Source organism: Sturnira hondurensis, unplaced genomic scaffold (genome assembly GCF_014824575.4).
Source record: "Sturnira hondurensis isolate 20B ecotype Veracruz unplaced genomic scaffold, ASM1482457v3 Scaffold0025370, whole genome shotgun sequence".
NCBI classification, from domain to species: domain Eukaryota; kingdom Metazoa; phylum Chordata; class Mammalia; order Chiroptera; family Phyllostomidae; genus Sturnira; species Sturnira hondurensis.
This window is the reverse complement of record NW_028098001.1, coordinates 7,210,677-7,234,444: the sequence shown is the minus strand read 5'-3', so window position 1 is coordinate 7,234,444 and position 23,768 is coordinate 7,210,677. Positions and strand designations below refer to the sequence as shown.

Here is a 23,768-nt window from a genome sequence, read left to right as displayed (position 1 = left end):
ACTCCAACTACTATAAAGGACACATGGACAAAACCAATGGGGAGGGTGGAAGCAAGGGAGGGAGGTGGGTTTGGAGCGGGTGGGGAGAAAAGGCAGACAACTGTAACTGAACAACAATAAAATAATATTTTTCAAAAGGCAAACTCTATCTACCATAGCACATATTCCCATCTTAGAAAAAAACAAAAACAGTACAATATTGATGCCTATCTAATGGCCTGAAGTTTGATGGGCACTTTGGTGAACTGCGTATCTACTTCAATAAAATTAAGACAACAACTGCAAGGGTCACTTACTTAAAAATAGTAAATTAGACTCATGGTTTTCTAATATTTTTTTAAAGATGCTATTGTTTTTCAGAGAGGGAGGAAAGGAGGCAGAAAGAGAGAGAAGCATTGACCAGTTGCCTCTTGCATGTCCCCAACCCAGTACCTGGCCCACAGCCAGCTGTGTTCTGACTGGGAATCCAACTGGTGACCTTTTGGTTTACAGGCTGGTGATCAATCCACTGAGCCACACCAGCCAGGGCTGGTTTGCTAAATTGACATGAAATGTTATCAAGAACCCAGTAGGCTCTTGTAGACACTGTTTAAAAAGCTCAAAAAAATTTCCTTCTTTTCCTTGTAACTGATTTTTAGTTAACTACTGTGAAGTAAGAGTGGAAAAAGAAAAAAACTAAAGTATGAGATAGTATCTCTCCTTCAGTGAAGAAATATATTAGAAATTTTGGTTTTGTAATTGTTTTCAAGAGGCAGCACTTACAAAGTCTGACCAACTCAATACTGGTGTGTATGTGTTGTTAACAATACACCAAAGCATGCATTATGGTAAATTTTAAAGTTTAATTGAGATGAAACTCTTAACAAAAGGCCTCATATCACAGCTATCCAGGATTACACGTCCTCCATGATCTCACTCATGTGAGACCCAATTCCTTTATGTGATTTCCCCAAATCCTCTAGGACATCCTGATTTTTCCACCTTTGATTTTTCCTATGCTTATTGTACCAATCATCTTTAGTATTGTTTTATTAAAAGGAGAAGCTGTATTATAAATTTATAAGATATATGTCCTATAAATCTTATGCTTACAACAGATTATAGGCTACCAGAGGGCAGAAACCAGCCGTACTTTCTTACACTCAATACAGATGTCCATTAATTCATTCAATAGTTATCTCACACCTACCACTTGCCAGGCATTATGCTAGAAACTGAAGATCCAATAGTGAGTTAGAAAAACAGAAACTATAAGCCCTAATGGAAATTAGATTTTGAAGGACACCAGGCATTAATCAAATACAAAGAATGTGAAATAGAAACTATGGTAAGTGTTTCAAGGAGAGCTATACAGTGCTATGAGAGTATATAAATGGAGGGGACAGAAAGCCACTGCCAGGAAATACTAAGATCTGAAAGATAAGTAGAAGTCAACGTGCAGTGGCACTCCAGGCAGAGGCATTAGAATATGCAAAAGCTTTGAGGCAAGAGAAGGCACAGTAAGCTAAGGAAACCACTGTAGCTAAAGCAGTGTGTAAAGATTCAAGAGCTATAATAAGCTCCATTCTTACCTTTGTTAATAGTTCTCTATTTATTTTGAAATTTATAGTCCCGTGACCAGTGCTGATTTCACTCACCACTGTATCACATTTTAGCTGAAAAGACAACAAATGAAGCAAAATAAGTATGTTATAAAATAAGCCTAATAAGAGTTGTGATTCTAAAACTATCAGATTTCCAACTGTCCAAAGGCAGCAGATGGGTCATCTCTCTCCGTCATTCTATCTGAACCTGGGCCTTAAGCCAGTCCTTTAAGTTAATCATTCTACTTGGGTAAACACATTTTCTTCTTTTCCCAACGAGAACCATATTCTGTATTTTGAGCCTCTCCCTCTTCTCATTCCCTCACCTCGAATTCTCCATCTGACATGGAAGAACGAGAGCATCACTTTACCCCCACCTTACGTACCTGGATGGGCAATGAACTTATTTTATCTCACCCACCTTTTGAGAGGGCCACAGAGCATGCCATTATGTCAGGGCCAATGCTAAATCACTTGTACCAACACATAAAATATAATTTAAATACTTGGTATTCAATGAGTATGCCCTAAAATTTTAACCAACTATTCAAAAAGAACCTAATATACTCATGGAGCTTGAAGGAATACCTGTTGTGAATGAAAAGCCAGTAGTTTTTAAGACTAAATATTGTAATTAGGATGGTTCTATTCCTGGTATAATTCCTGATAAAAATCTGGGGTGGTTCTTGATCAAATAAATATTTACTCAACTACCAAACATCCTTTATCATTCTCATTCTTCAAACATTGTTTTCTGTGATAATGACTTTTACTATTCTAGTTCTATAGGGCACCCAGACACCTCTTTTGTGTCACATATACCTTTATTTTAGAAAAACACCTTGTCCAATACCTGCCTTTTCTGATGGTATTACACTAACAATTTGGTCAATTGTTAGTGTAATACCATCTACAATTCTTTCAATTCCCCCTTTAGATACCAAACTTAACAGAAAAATTAGAAATTAAAGAGGTTTATTAAATCATCTAACTGCTTTCTCTCTACAACCATGATTCTATTTCCATCTAATCATTTCTTCTCATATTTTAATGATCATCTCAGAAACTCTTTTTAAAAAGTGAAACCCACTGCTCTAATTTATCAAGCTCGTTCTCCTAAATTTCGAAGTCCAGCCAGCTTCAACATGAAATTTTAATTATCACTTCAGTCCTCTTGTAAGCAGTTAAACAAAAAAATTGAACACTGTCAGCTCTAGAGGAATGGTCTATAACTAAATTGAAAAATCACCCTAATCTTATAGTACACGGGTAAAATGAATTTGAGTGACATTTTCCAAGGTGCCTTCAACATAGAAACATTAATAAATTTATTATTGCTGAGATAGCCTGAGTATTTTTTCTTTAAAATAATAAGTGTATTACAAAGTCAAAAAAGTAATAGTGCTAAAGTACCTTCTCTGCCAGTCTGGTAGCTTGAGCTTGAATATCTGGTCTTGAATGGCCATTGTTCTCCAACAGAGAATCCATAGAAAGTTGAAAATCAGCTATTTCTCTAAAGACAGACATTGAAATAGGAAAACATCATTGTTAGTCTACAAATATTACTAGTATGATCCAAAAAAGGACTAATCAATATGGGTTCTCCACAGTGACACAATTTTATAAGAAAAAGATTGTTACACTTTCAATATATAAAGCAAAGAAATTATAAATATCATAACCTTGTATATTTACTTAGAACTTTACCTTTTATCATCTTATAAAATTTTTCTTCTATTATTTACTTGTATTGTACAATAGCTTCATATCTGTGAGATAAGTACAGCAGCCACTTTAAAAAAAATTAAGGCCTGACATGTTAGAAAGTAAGCATGTGAATGTTCACTGCATTATTCTCTATAAATTTTCCTGTAGGTTTGCAATAGTTCAAAGTGTGAAATATTTTTTTGACACAGAAACACCTATATCATTAACCATATTGAACGTCTCATATTTAATAAGGAACCAGAGAATGAGACTCTATGAGCAGAATAAGTGGGTTGAACCAGTGTCTGTCAAGCCTACTCGACACTGACAAGAAAGGACACATATGATAAACTAAGCAGCAAAATAGAACCACAGGCACAGAATCATGGAGCTGATTGACAGCGGTAAGAGGGGAGGAGGAAAGAGGGGACTGTTTAAAGAAGGTCACGGGATTACTCCAGGAACTTATGCAGACCCATGCACATGCACAGCATGGGGAGGACTGACTGTGAAACAAATAAAAAAAAAGGAAAAAAGGACACATTTTAGAGGGGCACAAATGACTCCATTTGCCATCACTGTTAAAATTTAGAAGCATGTCTAAAAAATTGTGTTTCTTCTGTTTAATAGCACATTAAAGAACTCAGTCAACAATGACCACTAAGAATTTTCCTGAGCCTTATTCCACCACCCAGCAGCCTAGTGTGAATTATACTTACCTACCTGAACTTATCTACTGATATTTAAGCTATAACTTAAATAGACCCATGTCCATCTATTAATCAGTGTCTGTGTGATCTTGGGCATGTTGCTTAAACCCCCTTAAACCTCACTAAAGGTAACCTCACTAAAATGGTAATAGTACCTCCTTCATAGTGTTGCTGAGAAATTAAGTTCTTGTCAAATAATACTAATCCTAATTCTAATGTTAAGTGAAAAATGCTTAATAGTGCCAGTATTGAGCCCTGGGGAATCATTCTGTCTGTAGTTCTTATACTGGCTTGGTTGGCAAACTGTACTGTTTTTTGTCCTAAGAGTATTCTCTAATGATTAAATGACCATCTGATTTTTCTAAAGATTAACTTTAACTGTGGAAACTCATATACGGTCTAAATGTATTTACTTTATTTATTATTTCCAAAGGACTCTGATAGCTTAGTCAAGTATTTGTACCAATAATGTGGGAAATTGAACAGATTAGTTTAATAAAATGGGAATAACAAAATAACACACAATTTTTTAATGAAAAAAATTTAAAATATGATCCATAATAATATTAATTGAAATTATACAGATTTGAATATGCCAAATATTAAACTATGATTTTTAACATATAGCTAGGATACTTTGTAAAAGGTTAAAAATAACTGTAAACAGAATGATTTTCAAAACATTTAGAAAACACAAAGAGGTCATAGGATTTTCTATAGATAGTTTTAAAAAATTATGATTGGTAGGAGGCATCTACGATTTTATTTTAGACATAAATAACAAACAAGTTCAAGTTAATTTAAAATTTGATTATCTAAATTGAATCACAAATACCTCCAATTAGTTCACTGGTAGGACAAATTTTAAAAAATCATTATTTTAGCCTATTAAAAATTATTAACAATAATTTATTAAGCTAGGAATATCTAAAACATGAATTATGAAATGATATGAAGGGTTACTTGGCAGTAAAAATGACCAAAAAGAGAAACAAATGCTTTAAGGAGGTAGGCAGGGATCAACCAGACTTGACCTACTTCCCAGTTTTCCATTTTGGGAGCTTTCAATTATATACCTACAAGGAACTTTTTGCTCTATTGAAGATGTAATTCTTGAATGTGAAAAGTCAGATGTAAAAAGTCAGAACCAAAAACATTCTAAATATCTATCAGCTGGGGAGCATCAGAGTATTATTTACCCATTGTTAAACATTATACTTACCCCCCCAAAAGAAAGATGTCAAGGGAAAGGATTAAAGAATCATACATACCGTAGTTTTATAACTATGTTATCTTAAAGACTGCCAGATTTATGTTCAAAGAGAAAATGTGAAAATATACCAACTTGTTAACACCAGATATCTTAATGCAGTAAGACTAATGGAATTTTTTTCTCTTCTTATATTTCTATATTTTCCTAAATTTCCTTAAAATTATCTGTTTTGCTTTTGCAATAGAAAAACAAATTAATTTTAAAAACCTTTAAAAAGACATAACATAACACCTAGACTATGAAAAGCAGTAGCTGTCAAAACAAGCCATTGTGAAGCAGGAGAGTGGGTAGGGGTGTCTGCTGTCATTGGCACATGGCCAGTTTCTTTCTTACATTTTGGGAGCTTCCAATTATACACCTACAAGAAACTTTTTGCTCTATTTAAAGATGTAATTCTTGAATGTGAATTATGTAAAAAGTCAGAACTGAAAAAGTTTCCATTTAGAAACAAAAGTGGCCATGTATCAATGACAGTGACTGATGGGTACATAGGGGTCATTAATCTATTTCTTCTACTTTAATATTTAATAAATATCATTAAATTAGTATAACTTAATATTATTACTAAATATTAACAAATTGATGTTACAGTTAAAAATAGTTTAGAAAGCAACAGCTACTTTCCCATTACTTCTGAGGAGCTGCTGCTGTTGTGCTAGGATGAAATCCCTGGACTTGAGGACCACTGGCTTGCAGCAATTACTTATCCTCTCCACTAGGATCAGTACTGAGCAGAAGTTCTACCATAGCTGAAAATACAACTGAATTAGGAGACCTAGGCAAATTGATTCACACCTGATTAAATAAGACACAGTAACAAAAACAACATTTCTTAATCTCCTGGTACTTAAGAGCATTTTAGGATAAAGTTAGAAATACGGAACAAGTTAGGCTTGGTTTTAGTACTTCGAAAGACATTTGGGTTATGATGACAAAGCATTTGTTTTAAATAAATGTAATATGTAGAATTTTAGACTTGTAGCCTAGAAAAATTGAGGTCCTGTCCAATATTTATTTTCTATTAACCACAGTTTTAGTATTTCAGATTGTTTAAATGCAGCTACCAAAAGGAGCTCCAGGCAGATAAACAAATCTTATTCAAAAGATGGTCCAAGGCAGATCAGTTTATTAAAGGTCTTTGAAACATAAGAGAAAAACGGACACAATCCCATGATTATGCAGAATGTCATTTATAGTTTTTATGAAACAAGTAACCAGTTTAGAACAGTACATCAATTTATATATAATCATAAATTGTCTTAGGTCAGCAATTGCCTCGTTTTTAGAATTCAATATGGAGGAAGTTGCAGGAGGCCACTTTTAAGATGCTCTCTTTTATAATGCCATGGGCAGCTTTCTTTTCCTTTTTCACTTATCTCTGTCCTTTTCTGGAAGCAAGAATATTGATCCTACTTTTATTTAAAATCCTGACAAAGGGGATAAAACATAAGGACATATGATACTGATAATTGTATCTTTATATCTTTCTAAAGCTTAGGGCTTAAATGCTTACTATGCAGTTAATTTCTTGTCATTATTAATTGGCTCAGAGAGTATTTTATCCAAGTATTAGTTTTCTAGCCAAATGACAAACACTTATCACTTAGAATGACCAAAGTCACAGAGAAATAGGTATGTCCCTGCATCCAGCAAGGCAACTATGGGTTGCATGTAGTCTTAACCAATAGTTCTCCATATCACTCAGAGTCCTCAAATGGAGACAAGAAAAAAAACCCACAGATAAAAAACAAACATCCCCCCAAAACCACAGCAGGTAAATATTGCACAATGGCATTCAAGCATCAGATAGGTGTATAATCTCTAAGAATCTTTCAACCACAAACTTAGTTCTTTTATTTATTGTTACAGAATGAAATCTGAACCTCATTTTCATTCTTCAAAACTTTGCCATAATTATAGTCAACAGCATAAATAAATAAAACACCACAAGCATACTATTATGGTTAATACCAAGGACTACTCTGTAAATTGAAGGGTAACTTTTTTTTGGTATATTTACAGAGTCAGCAACATTTTAAATTGTTACAAATGTACTTAACTCTTTTCTGGAAATTGGAACAGCAGATATTGACTTGATCAAGTTTTCTGGTGGAAGATCCAATACTCTGGAAAGCTAAAAATAAAGAAAAACAAAACGGAGCATAACTATTAGTATATTTGTTCCAGACTCAATGGAATACTATTCAGCAGTAAAAGGAATATTGAGACACGTAACTAAATGAGCCTCAAATGCACTATGCTAAGTGATAAAAGTCATTCAAAAGGCTACACACTTTAAGATTCAATTTATTTAAAATTCTGGAAAACCCCAAACTGTAAGGATGAAGAACAGACCAGTGGTTGTCAGGGACTGAGGGTGAGAGGGTTTGACCATAAGAAACAAACATAATTGTTCTCTCTTCCCCAAAATGAATTTTATATATGTATATTTTAAAATAAATTATTTTTAAAAAGGAGGTAAACCACGGAGGAACCAAATGTAATTCATTTTGTATTTAACTGAGTACCAATTTTGTGCCAGACCCTGTTCTAGGAATTGGGGATATGGCAATGAACAAAAGAGACAAAAATCTCATGGCACTTAAACATACACAAGCAAGGAAACAAATATTGAGAGGAAAATATGATCCCCAGGCCCTATTAAAGGTTTAGCAGAATAGCAAGGGTGAGAATATCTGAATTTTTAAAAAGTTCCTTGAATGACTGTAATGCATGGTTAGCCAGCCATATGTTGCAAACTACTGCCCTCCTCAATCCCCTTTATCGACTTATTCTTACATGACAGGAACATCTCACATGCCTTAATTTTTCCTGGAAATAATCCCATGACTTTCACACTATCATACTTTATCTCATGAATGATGAGAGTGAAATACGAGAATTTGTGTAACTGGCTTAAGTGGAAAAGTCCTAATGTGAACACAAGCAATCTATAACATGAACCTATACTAAACCCCCGTGTCATACCTACATCCTTTCAATGAGAAATTCTTAAAAACAGTGAAACAGCAGTACAGCCATAGTGAAATTAAAACTGTTTTCATCTTTCTTCCCCGCCTTCTCAATTTTTATGAAGTCTTTGCAACGGACAAACCATGGCTGTTGAGGGAGAAGACAAAGGAGAAGTGTGGTAAACAGGAAGAGTAAAGAATGTAAAAAGAAATCTTCAGAGTTGTTTGTAACTATTCCCAATGGAGTAAAACTAACACTGCTGTCTCTTGACTAGTAACATTACTCTGAAATTGTAAAAAAAACTTCGTTAAATTTCACAAATGTTAAGAAAAAAAGTTGAAACTTGCCGACCTGGAGGAGCTGTCATGTATTTTTAAGATGCTGTGTACATTTCTGCTTTGATCTAGTATATGTTGACTTTTAAGTACATAGAATGCCTGGATCTCCATCAGCAAATACACTAGATAGGCAGAGTCCAAAGATAAAAACTTCAGAAGTGATAGTCAAGGAAGGATATATAGCACATTCTGAAGCGGAATGGATGTAGCCTGTTTAGCTATGCTCCTAACTTGAATTGACAACCCTCACTAATACCCCAATTCCAGAGGCATTCCTCTCTCATTATGAATAGGAGATGCTACAGAGCTTTGGGAGAGAATCAGTAAAACAGAGAAATGAATTCCAGCACCTCCAAGCAGAAGTGAAGATCCCAGGACAGCACACTGAGAGCCTCCCCAGTGGAAACACAACACTCGTACATTCCCCAATTACAGGAAATAAATTTTGATTTGGTGTTGCATGTGCAGTGAGAATCAGAGGAGGAACTTTCATGCAAAGATGGAACAATATCAGGGCTGGGTAGCAAAAATGTAATATGCCAAGTCAGAGTTCAGGAATCTATGTACAGGTCACCATGACCTACTGGAGAGACAAAAGAGGAATGCGGAGCTGCAGAGTTTATATTTTTATAACCACAGAAGTGAGGTGCACCAAGAACAAATCTGAAATGGAGAGTGAGGAAATCACCTGCACAATGCAGGAAAAAAATACAAAATTTGGGCAGAGCTCCCAAGCCTGAGCAAGAGGAAAAAGAATAAGCATCACAAATAGGCAAACAGAGGGAGGGAGAGGGGGAGAGGGGGAGAGGGGGAAAGGGGGAGGGAGAGGGGGAGAGAGAGAGAGAAAGAAAGAGAGAGAGCACTTAAGCTCACACTCTTACTTGAAGGGGGGAAGAAAAAGAGAAGCAGTGTGGTATACAGGAGACCAAAGAACTCTTACTAGAAGAAAAATATAATAAAGACAAATACAATAAAGACTAATGAAGACAAAGATATTCTTCATAAGTGCTTCAACATCTGTAAATACAATAAACAAGAACTAAAAGACAAACAATGAGATAAAAAGGGAGTCTAAAAATTAAATAAATTGATAAAACATTTTTAATACAGAATGACTAAGAAACACAAAGGAAGAGAACAGTCATAATTAAAAACAAAATATGACACAGGAGTTCTAAGATAATTAGAGAATACAGTTGTTATAAAAACATAAAGTAACCAGAGAAAGATAAAACAATTGCATAAAGATAATCCAACCTTAGGATACTTGGTGTCCCTAAAATATAAAAAGAGCAGCAAAGAAGCGAGAGGACAGGAAGATGGGTACACTGGCTTGCCAGCAGCATATAAGGATAGAGACAAAGTCCAAAGCCACTCTTCAAAAAGTGATAGCCAAAGAAAGATATAAAACATTCTGAAGCAGAGTAGAGCAGCTTTATTTTTAACAGAGGGCATCCTAACTTGGTCTCACTCATCTGAAGCCATAGAGAAAATTATCTCCTCCCTCCCAAAATTAAAAGTATTTGTAGATATATATCTTGGTTCCTTCAAAAGCAAGGCCCGAGAAAAGGATTATATGCAGGTAGTTCATTTGGAAGGTGACTCCTGAGGGCAGAAGTGATGACTGGGGAGAGTAAAAGAAAGCAGAAAAAATTAACACAAGATTGTGATATCAAGGCCACTGCTATAGGCACTGGGGGGCTTAATTTCCATTACTACCTCCTAAGAAGTCTACACAGTGTCTACGGAAATTGTCTATCCCCAAATAGGATAGACAATTCTATCCCCCACTGACTGGGGGCTGTCCTTGATATTAACTCAGCCACACTTGAGCTGAATATGGGCAGGGACCAGCAGGCTTTCAGACTGAATGGGATGCTGTGAGCAGTGAGTGAATTGAAGCACATGTGAAATTGTTTGCACAAGTGGTAGCTGGAATCACAGGTGTGACTAAGTGATGGTAGGTAATAGGGCAACAAAAGGAAAAACCCTGAAGTAAGAACCAAATCTAAACTGTAGTATGTTATGGCAATGACAGGACGCTCAGCAGTAAACTGAAAGAACTAAACCTCCATGCATCACTATAGATCTTTTTTTAAAAAATGAGGCAAACAAAACTCCAAGTTGCAGAAGGATAGTTACAGTTTGATGACCACTTATATACAATTTAATAATTGAAAAATAAATTTGTGCAAATATTATTATAATCTCTTGGTTAACCATCCCTGCAAATTCTCTTTTCTCATATATGAGGTTTTGTGTTTGCCATATCTGAGCATGTCACTTACAAGCTATGAATGCATACCAATTAGTAATGGGTACATGAAAATTATATCCTTCTTCATGATTCAATATTTCGTTAAAAAAGAAACAAATTGAATCTACAGATCAAAGTAAACTACTATGTCAGGAAAATGTAACAGAAAATTAACACTGAACTACATCTGGATAACTTTAAATTTCAAAATCCAGAGATGAGCCCTGGCTGGTGAAGCTCAGTGGATTGACCACAGGCCTGCAAACCACACGATCGAGGTTCGATTCCCAGTCAGGGCACATACCTGGGTTGCAGGCCAGTTCCCAGCAGGGGATGCATGAGAGGCAACCATACATTGATATTTCTCTCCCTCTCTCCTTCCCCTCCCCTCTAAAGATAAATAAATAAAATCTTTAAAAAAATCCAGAGATGAAAAAATGCACTTGTAGCCTTGTTACCTAATCACAAAGAACATGAACTGGTTAAAGCAAATAATTTAGCAATAATATTATACAGTACTAGATTCATCCACTAGAGAAGTTGCAGACTGGTATGTTTGTTTCACCTGCTCAGTTGTTGTTTTTATTTCTAAAATAAAGATTTTTGATTATTTTCTAAATCTATTTTGATATAATTTCTAAACTTGCTAATTTTCTAGTGATTAAGGAAGCCTCCTTTTGATACATCCAGGATTATTCTATCTGAGAGTCATAAACTTCTTTAAAAGAAGTAGTTAAAAAATAAAGCAGCATGAGCCCTTTTTTAAAAATCTACTTATAAAGAAATCCAACCACTCAAGCCATGTACCAGGAAAAGCACTGGCAGTGAGCATCTACTCAATTTAATATAAAATGAACAGGAGAAAAGTCAGGTGTGCAGATAGGTTAATAAACAGACTACGAGTGTTACAACTTTGAGTGAGAAAGTTACCCAGATAAATTCTAAAGTCTTCCTGTCTGCCATGGATTGATACTGTCTAAATTTGAAACATCAAGATTTTAAAGAAACACTCCAAGTTGTAACATTCTGCATAATCTCTCAACTGCAGAGGACTCATTTAGGAAATACATCAATAATTCTTTGCATTGCACTTTGGTTTCTTTTTCTTTCATTATATTCAAGCAAAACTATGTTTGACACTTTTTCTGTAAAACAGCATTTAAGTTATGGATGATACATGGGGAATCCTAACATTATTACTTTTAGTAGTTGGAGATTTTTCATCATAAAACTTAAAAAAAAGCAAACAAACCTAAATTAAAAATAAAAACCCATTATAATGCAGTCCAATTTTTATAAAAACCATATCTATCCAGTTGTGCGGATAGATATGCTTTTCTATCTTTCTTCCTTCTTTTCTCCTGTCTGTATACCTGAAAAGAAATATATCTAAAATGTAGGTCAACCTGTTAATGATGATTATTTAGAGGGAAGTTTAAATTTTTTTGTTTTACTTAGTTCTTAACAATGAGCAAGCATTATTTTTTCAAAAATGTAGTAAGATTTTTTTCTATACAAAAGCACAACTTCATAAAAGTACTACTAAGGAATTTCCACTGAAAATTAAGCAAGGTTCAGATATGTATGGTAGCTTTCCGGTGATCTAGCTTCATGTGGGAAGAAAAGCATTCACGGAGGGTAAATGTATAACTATGTTCCCCACATCAGAAAGCTTTTGGGATGGTAGTGGTGCAGAAAGGGGGTTCAAAATAACATCTTCAGCATTTTAATTTAATAATGAACAATATTTACTGAGTGTATACAATGCACCAAAAACAACCCTAAGTACTATATATATATTAATTCATTAAATCATACTGGAAACCTATAAAGTAGCTAAATAATTTTTCAGATTTTATGAATGAGGAACAGAGAACTTACCCATCAGAGAAGCTGGATATAAACCCACATATCCTCACAATCAGTGTTCTTAAATCACTAATGTACCAGTGGTTCCCATACTTTTACGCATTAGAATGACCCAGAGATCTTGAGAAAACATTGATGCCTGGCTCATGCAAATATTCTGATTTTATTAGTACAAGGTGCGGCTGAGCAACAGGATGTAAAAAAGTTCTTGGTTTGACTGTAATGTGCAGTGGTAATGTGCAACTGCACCATGCCTTTCTGCTTCCTGGTCATCCTTGGTTAGTGATTATCAAGCCTGGGTGAACATCACAATCACCTGATGATTTTTAGAGCTTCAAAGACCCACTCCAGGCCAATGGACTCATATTTAAGTATTTTTTAATGTTTCTCAGATAATTCCAGTCTGCAGCCAAGCCTCGAGAACCACTGCTTAGGAAGATGCCAGCTGCCCTCCATGTTAACAATCAGTGTCCAGGCTAATGTGTGCTTTTAATTACAGAAGTATCTTTCAAATAGGCGGAGGACACACACACACGCACGCACGATAAAAGAACTACTGTTAAGTGTTGAAATGTCAGAGAGCATGGTTTTTAATTTACCTATTCTCTCATAGGTTCATAATTATTCTGGAAATGATAACATTGTATTTATGTGGCTTATAGGTTTCCTTAGCGACAGGATTTCTTTTCTTTTTTCATCTTCAGGTAATGGGGCCACTCCTGCCACTGGGCTTCATCTAGGCTACTACAGGTGTAACAAGGGCCTATTGGTAACTATCTACTTAAGGCTTCATATTGCTGACAGAAAAAAGCTTTAGAGAATGAAATATACTATATTAAAAAATAAAATAATAAAAGACTATCCTGGCTGGTGTAGCTCAGTGGATTGAGCACGGGCCTGCGAACCACATGATCACAGTTCGATTCCCAGTCAGGGCACATGCCTGGGTTGCAGGCCAGTTCCCAGCAGGGGACTCACGAAAGGCAACCATACATTGATATTTCTCTCCTTCCCTCCCTCTCTAAAGATAAATAAATAAAATATTTTAAAAAATAATAAAAGATTGTAACAGTAAAGCTCAAATGTAAACAGAGAAAAACCACAAAATATTAATCACAGTCCTTGAGAAATAAACTAAATAACACAACTGAATGAGGAAGAAATCTTAAGTTGAAGGCAGGGAGCACTTCTTCAAGGAGTTTCAGAAGTGGAAAATCGCCCTGGCTGGTGTAGCTCAGTGGATTGAGCACAGGCCTGAGAACTACAGGATCGCAGTTCGATTCTCAGTCAGGGTACATACCTCAGTTGCAGGCCAGTTCCCCAAGAGGGGACCCACGAGAGGCAACCATACATCAATATTCTCTCCCTCTCTCCTTCCCTTCCCTTCCAAAGACATATTAAAAAAAAAAAAAGTGAAAATCCATGCACTCCAGATCTGCTCTAGAAACCTTAGACCAGATTCCAATGTGTAATATAATAATGGCTAATATGTATTAAATATTTACAAGGTACCAGGTGCAATTCTAAGCCTTGGATTTCACAATGTAAGGTCAGAGATTATACTATAATAAAATATTTGGCTCTCTGTATGAGAATACTTATTAATTAATAAAATTTGGGCAGCTCTCAACCACCCCTTTCCCAGGCACACACAATTCCTATAGCCAGGTACTGAACACAAAGCCAAAAAAATATCCTACCACTCTGGCTCTAGAGAAAAATTCTAAATTCAGCTAGGAGCCAAGTTCAAGATCAAAATATCTGGTAATCACATAAAAACCCTAATTTTGCTAATGCAAAAGAGATCCTTATGCTTTAGTAACCAGACATCTAGGTGGCAGAACTGACATGTTAATAAAAATTAGCTCTATGTTTTTATCCATATAATAGCCTACAAGGTGATGAGTCTTAAAATTCTTAAAAGAGTATCAATTACTCTTCTAAATCTTAAATTACCTAAATTGTTAATAACCTCTGGTTCCTCACTTCTAACTTCCTAATATAACCAGGTGAGGTATGGATGTTTGTCACCAAGAGCCAATGAACAAGCAGTCCCGCGTTTGCAGAGACTTTTTTCGGGTGCAAGCCTGGATTTGCTGACTCAAATAGGCAGCAAATAAGGTAACAACGAAAACTTCAGGGTTCAGAAGAGACCTTCCCAAATGATTTGGAGGGCAAGGTTGTGTAAATATTCTATTCTCTTCTTTATTAAAGAAGTGTTAGACTCTAAATCAAGGAAAACAGGGTCTCACGTTATCTTTGGAGTTATCAAAACTATTGCTAAGGCAGGCAGCCAAAATGACCATGAACACTTTTCAAATTAGGTCCTTTAGAATAAAAATTCAGATCCATCACCAACTTCACCAAGTGTGAAGAACACTGAAGAATGAAGAAACATTGGGTTGGCCAAAAAGTTCCTGAAAATTAGTTTCGTATTCTTATCCTCTAAGTTGGTCCTAGATGGTAATCCTACGTTCCCAACAGGCGAAAGGTTGATGCCCTGATCTAGGTGATTAGTGGTCTGGACATATGAAAGTCATGCTTTTCCTTCAGAGAGTAATTAGGGGATTACCTGGAGGTTTGGTGTATATCCAGACATTAATGTGGGCCTGGGAAATTAAAAATTTTAAGTTTACAGGCTAGTTAAAACAATAATTGAGTTGTTTCCTCATAAATCAACCCACTTGATTTTAGTAATTTAACAGCTTGACTACAGTGATTCCATTTTATTGGGTAGAGCCCATTACGTTTTTTTTTTTTCAATAAAATGAAAGACACATTTTTCATTTTCACCAATGACATTACTGATTTGGACATTTTGAGTATGTCAGCTTATCTCCCACTATTGGCTTCCAGTGGGTAGAGGCCAGGGGTGTTGCTAAATATCTTCAGCAACACCTACAGCAAAGAATTATTTGGCCAAAATGTCAATAGTACCAAGAAACTTTGGAAACCACTTTTGACATGTTTGATTAGTCACAGCACCTTCTACACACACAGCACAAATCTTTTTGCGTCTCAGCTGCGTTTTTACTTTACTCAAAATAATAAAGCATAATACACCAAAAACATTGCATATCTTCTTCCATCTTCAATATTAAAATGGCTACCCAAAAATTTCCCAATTTTGATAAGATTTTTTGAATGCACACTGGCTGATAAGACCTAACCAAATTGTTCTGAATGAAATTAAGGACAACTAAGCACTATCAGAGCCATTGTTTGGGAAAAACAACAGACGGTTTAGTCAATCCAATACTGTAAGAATTCCCTCCCCTGGTTTACCTAGCTCAGTGGATTTAGCATGGGTCTGGGAACCAAAAGATCGAAGTTTGATTCCCAGCCAGGGCACATGCCTGGGTTGCAGGCCAGTTCCCAGCAGGGGACGCACGAGAGGCAACCATACATTGATATTTCTCTCCTTCTCTCCTTCCCTTCCTCTCTAAAGATAAATAAAATCTTTTTAAAAAAGTATTAAAGAACAACAAAAAAGAGCTCCCTGTTTTTCTGTCTTCAGAACACTCTGGGTATTACATAGTTGTACTTCTGGTTTACAAACCTTAAGATCCTTGGGTAACTCTTTATTACTCATTTCTAGCTAAAGCCTCCTGATTTCACTAGGTCAATATTAGCTTCTATGGGGTCTAATCATGGCCCAATGACTTTTCACCCAGATAAAGCACACAACGCTTTAGGGTGGAAAGGACTGGGGAAAAAACAGTAAGTGCTTTTCAAAGTTTACTTTTCTCCGTGAAAATAGATCTGAGCCGCATGCCCTACCGTCATCAGCTAAAACATTTCCAAACAAGGGGTAGAAGGCAGCAGAAATAAACTGGATTTTCTCAGAGCCCTCCATCCCGCTGTTTGAGGACTGGCCCACAGCGGTTAGATGGCTTCGGGGTGCGGGGGCCTCCTTCTGCCAGTTCCCGGTCCGTACCTGACAGGCGATAGACCTGCGGAAGCCACACGCCATGTTGGCCTCCTACGAAGCGAGCCCCAGCAGTCTACCCCTGAGCCACACTCTACCCTCGGCCGCCCTGCCTCTGCGAGCCGGAAGCCCGCCCCGGAGGGTGGTACCAGCCAATCAGAAAGCCGAATAGCCAGACACTAACCTCTGCCCTGCTGCCGCGGGGGAGCGCGGGAAATCCCGAGTTTCTGGATTCCCGGGAGCCGCAGGGACCATGGCCACTTCCTCCGTGTCCAAGGTACGTACGGGCGGGCGGCCTCTAGGACTCAGGGACAGCCTCTTTTCCTTTTCAGGAAGGCACGAAGCGGAGGTTACGTAGGTCTAGATGTACCAACTTCAGGTTAAGGTGCAGTGGACAGAGGTGAGGCATCTTTGTTCCAGGTCCAGTTGAGGCTAATTTTACTTGGAGAGCAAAGACGCTCCCATGCTTTAGTGTTTTGGCTAGGAGGACTTTTAAATTGTGGTTGCGGAGGTCGAATGGCCGGAGGATGTGCCCCAGTCTCCTGTACTTTTTCCTCCTCATAAATATTTATTGTGCGCCAACCACTGCATTAGGTACCAGGATACAGAATAGACTCAGTTTTTGCATTCAAACACATTAAACAGAGAAACTGACTGCAAATTGTGATAAATGTTAGCAAGAAAGAAAGTTTTAAGTGAGAGAGCAGAAGAAGGAGAAGAACCTAATCTAGATTTCGGAGGATTAGGGGAGGCCTTTGGAGAAAGACATTTTAGCTACTTGAAAAATGAGTCGAAATTAGGTAGAGGTTTGGGAATAGGGGGGTGAAGTTCTGGCAGAGAGAATGACATGTTCTTTGGACCAGAAGATGGAAATAAAGTGGCATTTTTGTTCGTATAATTAGTAGAGATAGAGAAGGGGGTCTTAGGAAAAAGTGCAGAATGTTTGTATGTGAGGAGATCATAGACCTTCTCATATTGGCTGCTTAGATGGCCGGGGATTGCAAGACATAGTGTAGCTGGTAAGAAGAGAAACTTAGAGCTTTGTTGTTCAGTGCAGTAGCCACTAGACATGTGTGGATATTTAAAGTAAAGTAAAATTTAGAATTTTTAAAAATTCACTTTCTCAGTCTCACTGGCCACATTTCTAGTGCTCATAACCTCACGTGGCTGTGACTGCATACTAGTGCGGATTACTTCCCTCTTACTGAAAGTCCTGTTGGATTGCACTGCTGTAGACAAAGACCTTTAGTAATATTATGAGTACAACTGGAAACCCTTTTAGTTAAGCTGTCTGATAAAGCGGAGAATGCAGATGAAAAATCTGCAAAGACATTTGTCTCTCTGTTAAACCAGGTTAATGAAGAGGGCTGCACCATGGATCTTTTAATTTTGATTGAAATTGTGAGAAGCAGTGCATTACAAGACTATATATCAAGGAGGTGCTACAAGCTTAGGGTTTTAGTTTTCAAAGGATTGACTAACTGTGATGCTAGAAGCAAATGCTAGAAGAGATTTAGGGGCTATTTTTTAAAAAATTAGGATTGGTACTGGTTTTCTTTTGCCCTGGTAGTAAAGTTCCATTGGTTTTGAGTGTTGTTCCCTAACCCTTTTTGTTGCATAAGACTGAATTTTGGTATCTGGCAAAATTGTGAGGTTTTTTCCCCCAGGAAAGCACTTATGGCCTAACAGAAATGGTTGTATTGAGATGATTATGAAGGAGTTCTTACATGAATAAGAATCTTTAAAGACTATTTTTGGAGTTCATGGAACTGCTGGGTGTTTTTTGCCCCTAAGCTATTCAACTTCTCTTTCCCTGTCATATTTTCTTGCTGTCAGCTGTCCTCCTAGATTCTTCTTCCATCTCAAATAACATTCCTTGATTAGGAGTTCAGAGTGATTAATTTTATTACTACTATTGCCATAAATTACGATTCATTCTTGGTATTCTTTGTATCTCATGCCTTCAAAGCTCCTTATCCTTTTCTGCAAATGGATGTAGAAAGGAGGCAACGACAAGCTTGTCATGGTACCACACCATTTTTGTAAATACGTATGTGTATTTTACGTAGTTCTACTAGTAGCAGATACAAAAGTATAAGGCACAATTCTCACTTTGGACCCCGTATCTCAAATGACCACTTTATATTCTTGCTGCTGTCTTCAGCACTACCCTGAGATGACTTTTTCTAGATAAATATTTTTTTCTTTCCTTTTCCTTAGAAATGGCAATCTTAAGTAGCTGTCCATGATATGTGGCTTTAGGATTGGTAGAATAAACATAAGACCAGTAGCTTAAGAGCTATGTATCATTAGTCAAATTATAACATGAAACTATGTGTAGCTAGGAAATTACCAGGAGTATTACTTGGCAAGCATTCCTTTTGTATAATAATTAGGCTGAATGTATATGTTAACACTATCCTAAACATTGGGGAAATGATTATGAACTGAATTCAGTCTGCTATGAAGGTGCTCACAAACTACTTTGGGAGACAGACCCTAAGTAACTGTGATACAGTGTGAAAGCGATTTAAAATAAAGATATTCGAGTAGTGTGAAATCGTAGGGGAAGGAATATTTTATCTAGAGAATTGGAGATTTCCCAGAGTGGGTGAGTTTGAGTTGACCGATAATGGATGAAAGAGTAAGAATTTCTCAGGTGAAAAAAGGTGACACAAAATAGCCCAAATTATGTATTTCCCATTCAGATTCTAGATAGTTGGAGTTTAATTAAAAAGTAAATCGTTCTTTTGAGATAGGAGCATAACTATTTTATATCTTCTCTGTTTTTAGACTTTATTTATTTATTTTTAGAGAGGAGGAGGGAGGGAGAAAGAAAAGGTGAGAAACATCAGTTGATTGCCTCTTGTAGACACCCCGACTGGGGACTGAACCTGCAGCCTAAATATGTGCCCTGACTGGGAGTTGAGCCAACAACCTTTCACTTTGTGGAATGATGCACAACCATCATTCCTATGTATAAAATAGGTCAGGCCTATTTTATATATTCTTGATCTTGGCTTTAATGTATACTAATGTTCTTCTCTAAATTTTATAAAAATGGAACCTTTCTGCGTTAAATTTCATCAGCATTTATTTTCCTTGTCTACCTCTAAAATAAGGTCCCTAAGAGCAAAATCAAAATAAACATCCCAGGGGAAGGAGGAGAAAGAAATGGATAGTTCTTGTATTGCTTAAGAATTTTCCTTCTATAATTTGGATAGAAAAGGGATGATTTCTTAGCACTTTAAAGAAACACATTTAAAAAATCTGCTTATCCATAAAATACTTGGTTAGTAGATTTACTGCTCTTTGGCTACTTTGACTTTATGATCCCCCCCTTTTTTTTTTATAGGGCTGCTTTGTGTTTAAACCAAACTTAAAGAAAAGAAAGACCTCTGTGCCTATAGGTAAGATGTCTTACTAACAAATTTGTTAGTTTTCCTTCCCTAACTGAATTTAGGAATTCTCTTCTGTTGACATAGCAGTTATCTTACAAGGCATAGGACAAAACAATAAGGGTACAACCCTAGGGTTCTAACCTAAAAGGAAATGCAAATATACCTTCAAAAGGCAAATTGAAAAGTAAATGTCCTTCAAAGGATATGTCACCATTCTTCAAAGGAGATTGTCTTAAAAATCTTAGTGGTTTCCTAGGGTAAAGTATAGGAATTGACTGCAAATGGGCAGGAGGGACTTATAGAATAAGGGAAATGTTTTGTAGATTTGAGTGGGGTGGTCATGTGAGTGCACACTTTTGTTAGAACGTATCAAATGAGGATACTTAGACATAAAGTGCTTTCTAAGTGGTGTTGCTAGTGGCTGAGCTAGGGTTTGAAACCACGCTGTCTGGTTCTTAAATCCGTGTTCTAACCAGTACCTAGTGCTGCCTCTCAAACTGTGAGATGAGTTTTCCCTTAGAAACTATTGTATTAAATTTCAGCTATAATTCGTTAAGATTTGTTTAAAGTTTTTAGTAATATTAGTAAACCTAGGGTTTATAACTATATAATATGAACTTTGAAGTACATGAGGTTTATTCCATTGTGCAGATCTAAGACCAACAGATACTGTTATAATATGAAAATCTTAGAGGAATTGACCCTAACTTTAAAACAGATGGTGCAGAAATGAGAAAAACATATCCAGATTTTAGCACTTGCCTTCAGTGTCTTCAGTTCTCAAAACAAAATTGTCTGAGCAAGTAGAAAGATGCTCTGCGTTGTGCCTCCCAAAATGTCCCCTGACTTGAAGGCATTTTGACATGTGCCTTAAAAAAGACTGAGACCGCTCCCTCTCCTCAGTATTCTGCAGGTTGCAGGGCTGGGGCGGGGGGAGAAAATGAACTGTAAGGAGCAGGAGCTAAACTGTCAGCAGTGAGAGCTGATAGTCTTTGTTTAGCTCCTCTCAGTGCTTACTTATTTTTTACCTGTTTACTCGGTAAAGACTGGGAAAAATTGTGGTAACATAACAGGTTAACGGGTCCTACTGCTCTTGTTTTCCAATTTCTGACAGTTTGTTAAGTATTTTGATGGAGCATTATTCACAAAAGTATTTATGTCTTGATTTGACACTTTAACATTTCATGGTTTTACTCATTTTCAAAGATGGCTGTTTTTTATTTAAGGCAACCTTGTTATTCTTCTTTGTCTATTTATCTTTACAGGTTTTTTTAAAAATAAGAAACCTCTAACAGTTTTTTTTTTAAGATTTTATTTATTTATCTTTAGAGGGGAAGGAAAGAAGAGTGGGAGAGAAATATCAGTGTATGGTTGCCTCTTGTGCATCCCTTGCTGGGAACTGGCCTGCAACCCAGGCATGTGCCCTGACTGGGAATCGAACCGTGATCGTGTAGTTCGCAGGCCCGCGCTTAATCCACTGAGCTACACCAGCCAGGGCTTCTTTGTCTCTTATTAGTAGCATATCTCCTTGCTTTTTTAGTTTGTTTCATATTGTAAACTTGTCTGCCATTTTATCATATGATGACTTCAATATATTCTAAGCCTTTTGATAAAATTAAAAATCAATATTTGCCCAAAACCAAGTCAACTATGATTAGAAGGAAGGTTCCTTAACATGAAAGAGAATTTGTATTCCAAACTCTTAGCTAACATTAAATTTGATGTTGGAATACTAGCAGCGTTTTAGTGAAGTCAGAAACAAAATGTATACTTTCACAATTATGTAATATCATGAACATTCTTGCTATTACAATAAAATACCTAGAAGTAAACAGGAAATATAAGGCAAAGTAGAAAACTATAAGGAATGTAATATTGATTAAAGGAAGAGTCTTGGAGTGTTTTTGGATGTGAATTTTTATCATATTAAAAATATCATTTCTCAAAAAAAATGTCATTTCTCCTCCTAAAACTACAGATTGTCATTTATCCAGTCAAAATACCAGTGTAATTGTTTTTCAGAAATGACAAAATTAGTTGGAAGGAATGGCTTAAAATTTTTTGAAAAAGAATGATGGTGTTTGTGGTGATGGGAGGAAGACCTGACCTATTCAGTATTAGAATGAACTATAAAGTTTACAATAATCAAAGTAGTTCAGGACTGGTCTGGTTGGATTCAGTAGAATGGAAAAAAAGTTCAAAAATAGTTCCAAGTGTGTATGTGAGTATTTAGATGATGAGGGCATCCCAAATCAGTAGAAAAAAGGAATGTTTTTTTTTTAATCCTTTTTTTAAAAGATTTTATTTATTTATCTTTAGAGAGGAAGGGAAGGAGAGAAACATCAATGTATGGTTGCCTCTCATGAGTCCCCTGCTGGGAACTGGCCTGCAGCCCAGGCATGTGCTCTGACTGGGAATCGAACTGTGATGGTGTGGTTCGCAGGCCTGCGCTCAATCCACTGAGCTACACTAGTCAGGACAGGAATGTTTTTTAAACTGAAGATTTTATATATAACCCAAGTGTGAGTTGAAAAATCAATTTAGTGGGTCGTGAAAGTTTTAAAAAATAATAGAAAAGAAAACGTTTGGTATCACATGATAAGGGTAAGTATTGTTTTGTGGGACTTTTGTCCGTTATATGTATGTGTATTGGATGTGATGTAAGATGTGTTCCTTAATGTGGATCATGCTTTCAAAAGTTTGAAAACCACTGCAGTAATTGGTATTTTGGTAAATGGCTAACCATTTGGAGGAAAACATTCCAAAACTATATCAAAAAATACAAAATAAAAAGTCTGGGCTAGAACTATGTCAGCTGAACAAATGAACAACATTTGTAGTAGTAAGAATCATTTAATAAAGGAGAGCTCAAAGCCAATATATGAAGCAAAGTATACAAGGCCTCAGAAGAGGAAATAATGAAAATATATTAATATTAAACTTCAAATCGAAACCATTAAATAAAAACAAATTGAGAAGTAAATAGTAGAAATACATTCTAAAAATTAAAAAGCTATTTAATCTTATAGATACAATAATTAGAGTAAGATATATGGTATATAAAGTTAAATATCAAAGGTATTGAATGTTACTTGTCCCCAAATATATGTATATTTGAGGCGTATAAAAAATGTCAACCCCATTACTTCCTGTGTGACTTTGTACAGAGATTTTCTAACTTTTATTATATAAGAAAGACATTGACTTAATTCTTTTTGTTTTCAGAGGAATATTTTAATAAAGGAAAAAATGAGTCTGAGGACAGTAAGCTTCGATTTGAAACTTATCAGTTCATATGGCAACAGATGAAATCTGAAACAGAGGTGAGTACTTTTTTTAATAACATTTCTCTAATACCGTAAATCTCATATTTGTTGCTCCCCAGCTTTTCTATCAGTTTACAAGAGAATTGATGAAATGTTGGAATATTGTTTACGTACAATCTGTATGTCCTTAAAAAAAAAACACTCACGTTCCAAGTATTAATCATAGTTTCAGGTACTAAAATATATGTTTAAAATGGTAGTTGCTAAGGCGAGGGGCCTTTACATATTCTCACAGATTTGATACACTGGCATTCTTCAAATTAGCCATTCAGTTACGCAAGTAAGAAATCAGGTTATTTCCAAACTACTTTACTCTCTGTTTCTGTGCTCTTTATATTCCAGTTCTGAAAGATTTCTCTACTGTTAGCAGATTCATTGTTTTAGGGCCAACATCTTAAGTGGG

At 36.1% G+C, this 23,768-nt stretch overlaps 2 protein-coding genes across 6 annotated transcripts in view; one reads left to right on the top strand and one right to left on the bottom strand.

Moving 5' to 3' along the window:
- RARS2 (arginyl-tRNA synthetase 2, mitochondrial) overlaps positions 1-16,745 on the bottom strand; it is a 64,654-nt gene extending 47,909 nt beyond the window's left edge. Inside the window, exons 1-4 of the mRNA XM_037039363.1 lie at positions 16,648-16,745; positions 7,334-7,407; positions 2,997-3,096; positions 1,572-1,655 (exon numbers count right to left, since the gene is read on the bottom strand). Of these exons, the coding sequence (XP_036895258.1) occupies positions 1,572-1,655; positions 2,997-3,096; positions 7,334-7,407; positions 16,648-16,683 (294 nt within the window). The 5' untranslated portion in view covers positions 16,684-16,745. The remainder of the gene's footprint in view (positions 1-1,571; positions 1,656-2,996; positions 3,097-7,333; positions 7,408-16,647) is intronic.
- Positions 16,746-16,811: 66 nt separating this feature from the next.
- Positions 16,812-23,768, top strand: part of ORC3 (origin recognition complex subunit 3) — a 63,641-nt gene continuing 56,684 nt past the window's right edge. For 4 of the 5 annotated variants that reach the window (XM_037039362.1, XM_037039360.1, XM_037039359.1 and 1 more), the window contains exons 1-3: positions 16,812-16,915; positions 19,994-20,048; positions 23,265-23,362. In XM_037039362.1, coding sequence (XP_036895257.1) covers positions 16,892-16,915; positions 19,994-20,048; positions 23,265-23,362 — 177 coding nt within the window. In that variant the 5' untranslated portion in view covers positions 16,812-16,891. The remainder of the gene's footprint in view (positions 16,916-19,993; positions 20,049-23,264; positions 23,363-23,768) is intronic. The other variant, XM_037039361.1, reaches the window with a different exon arrangement.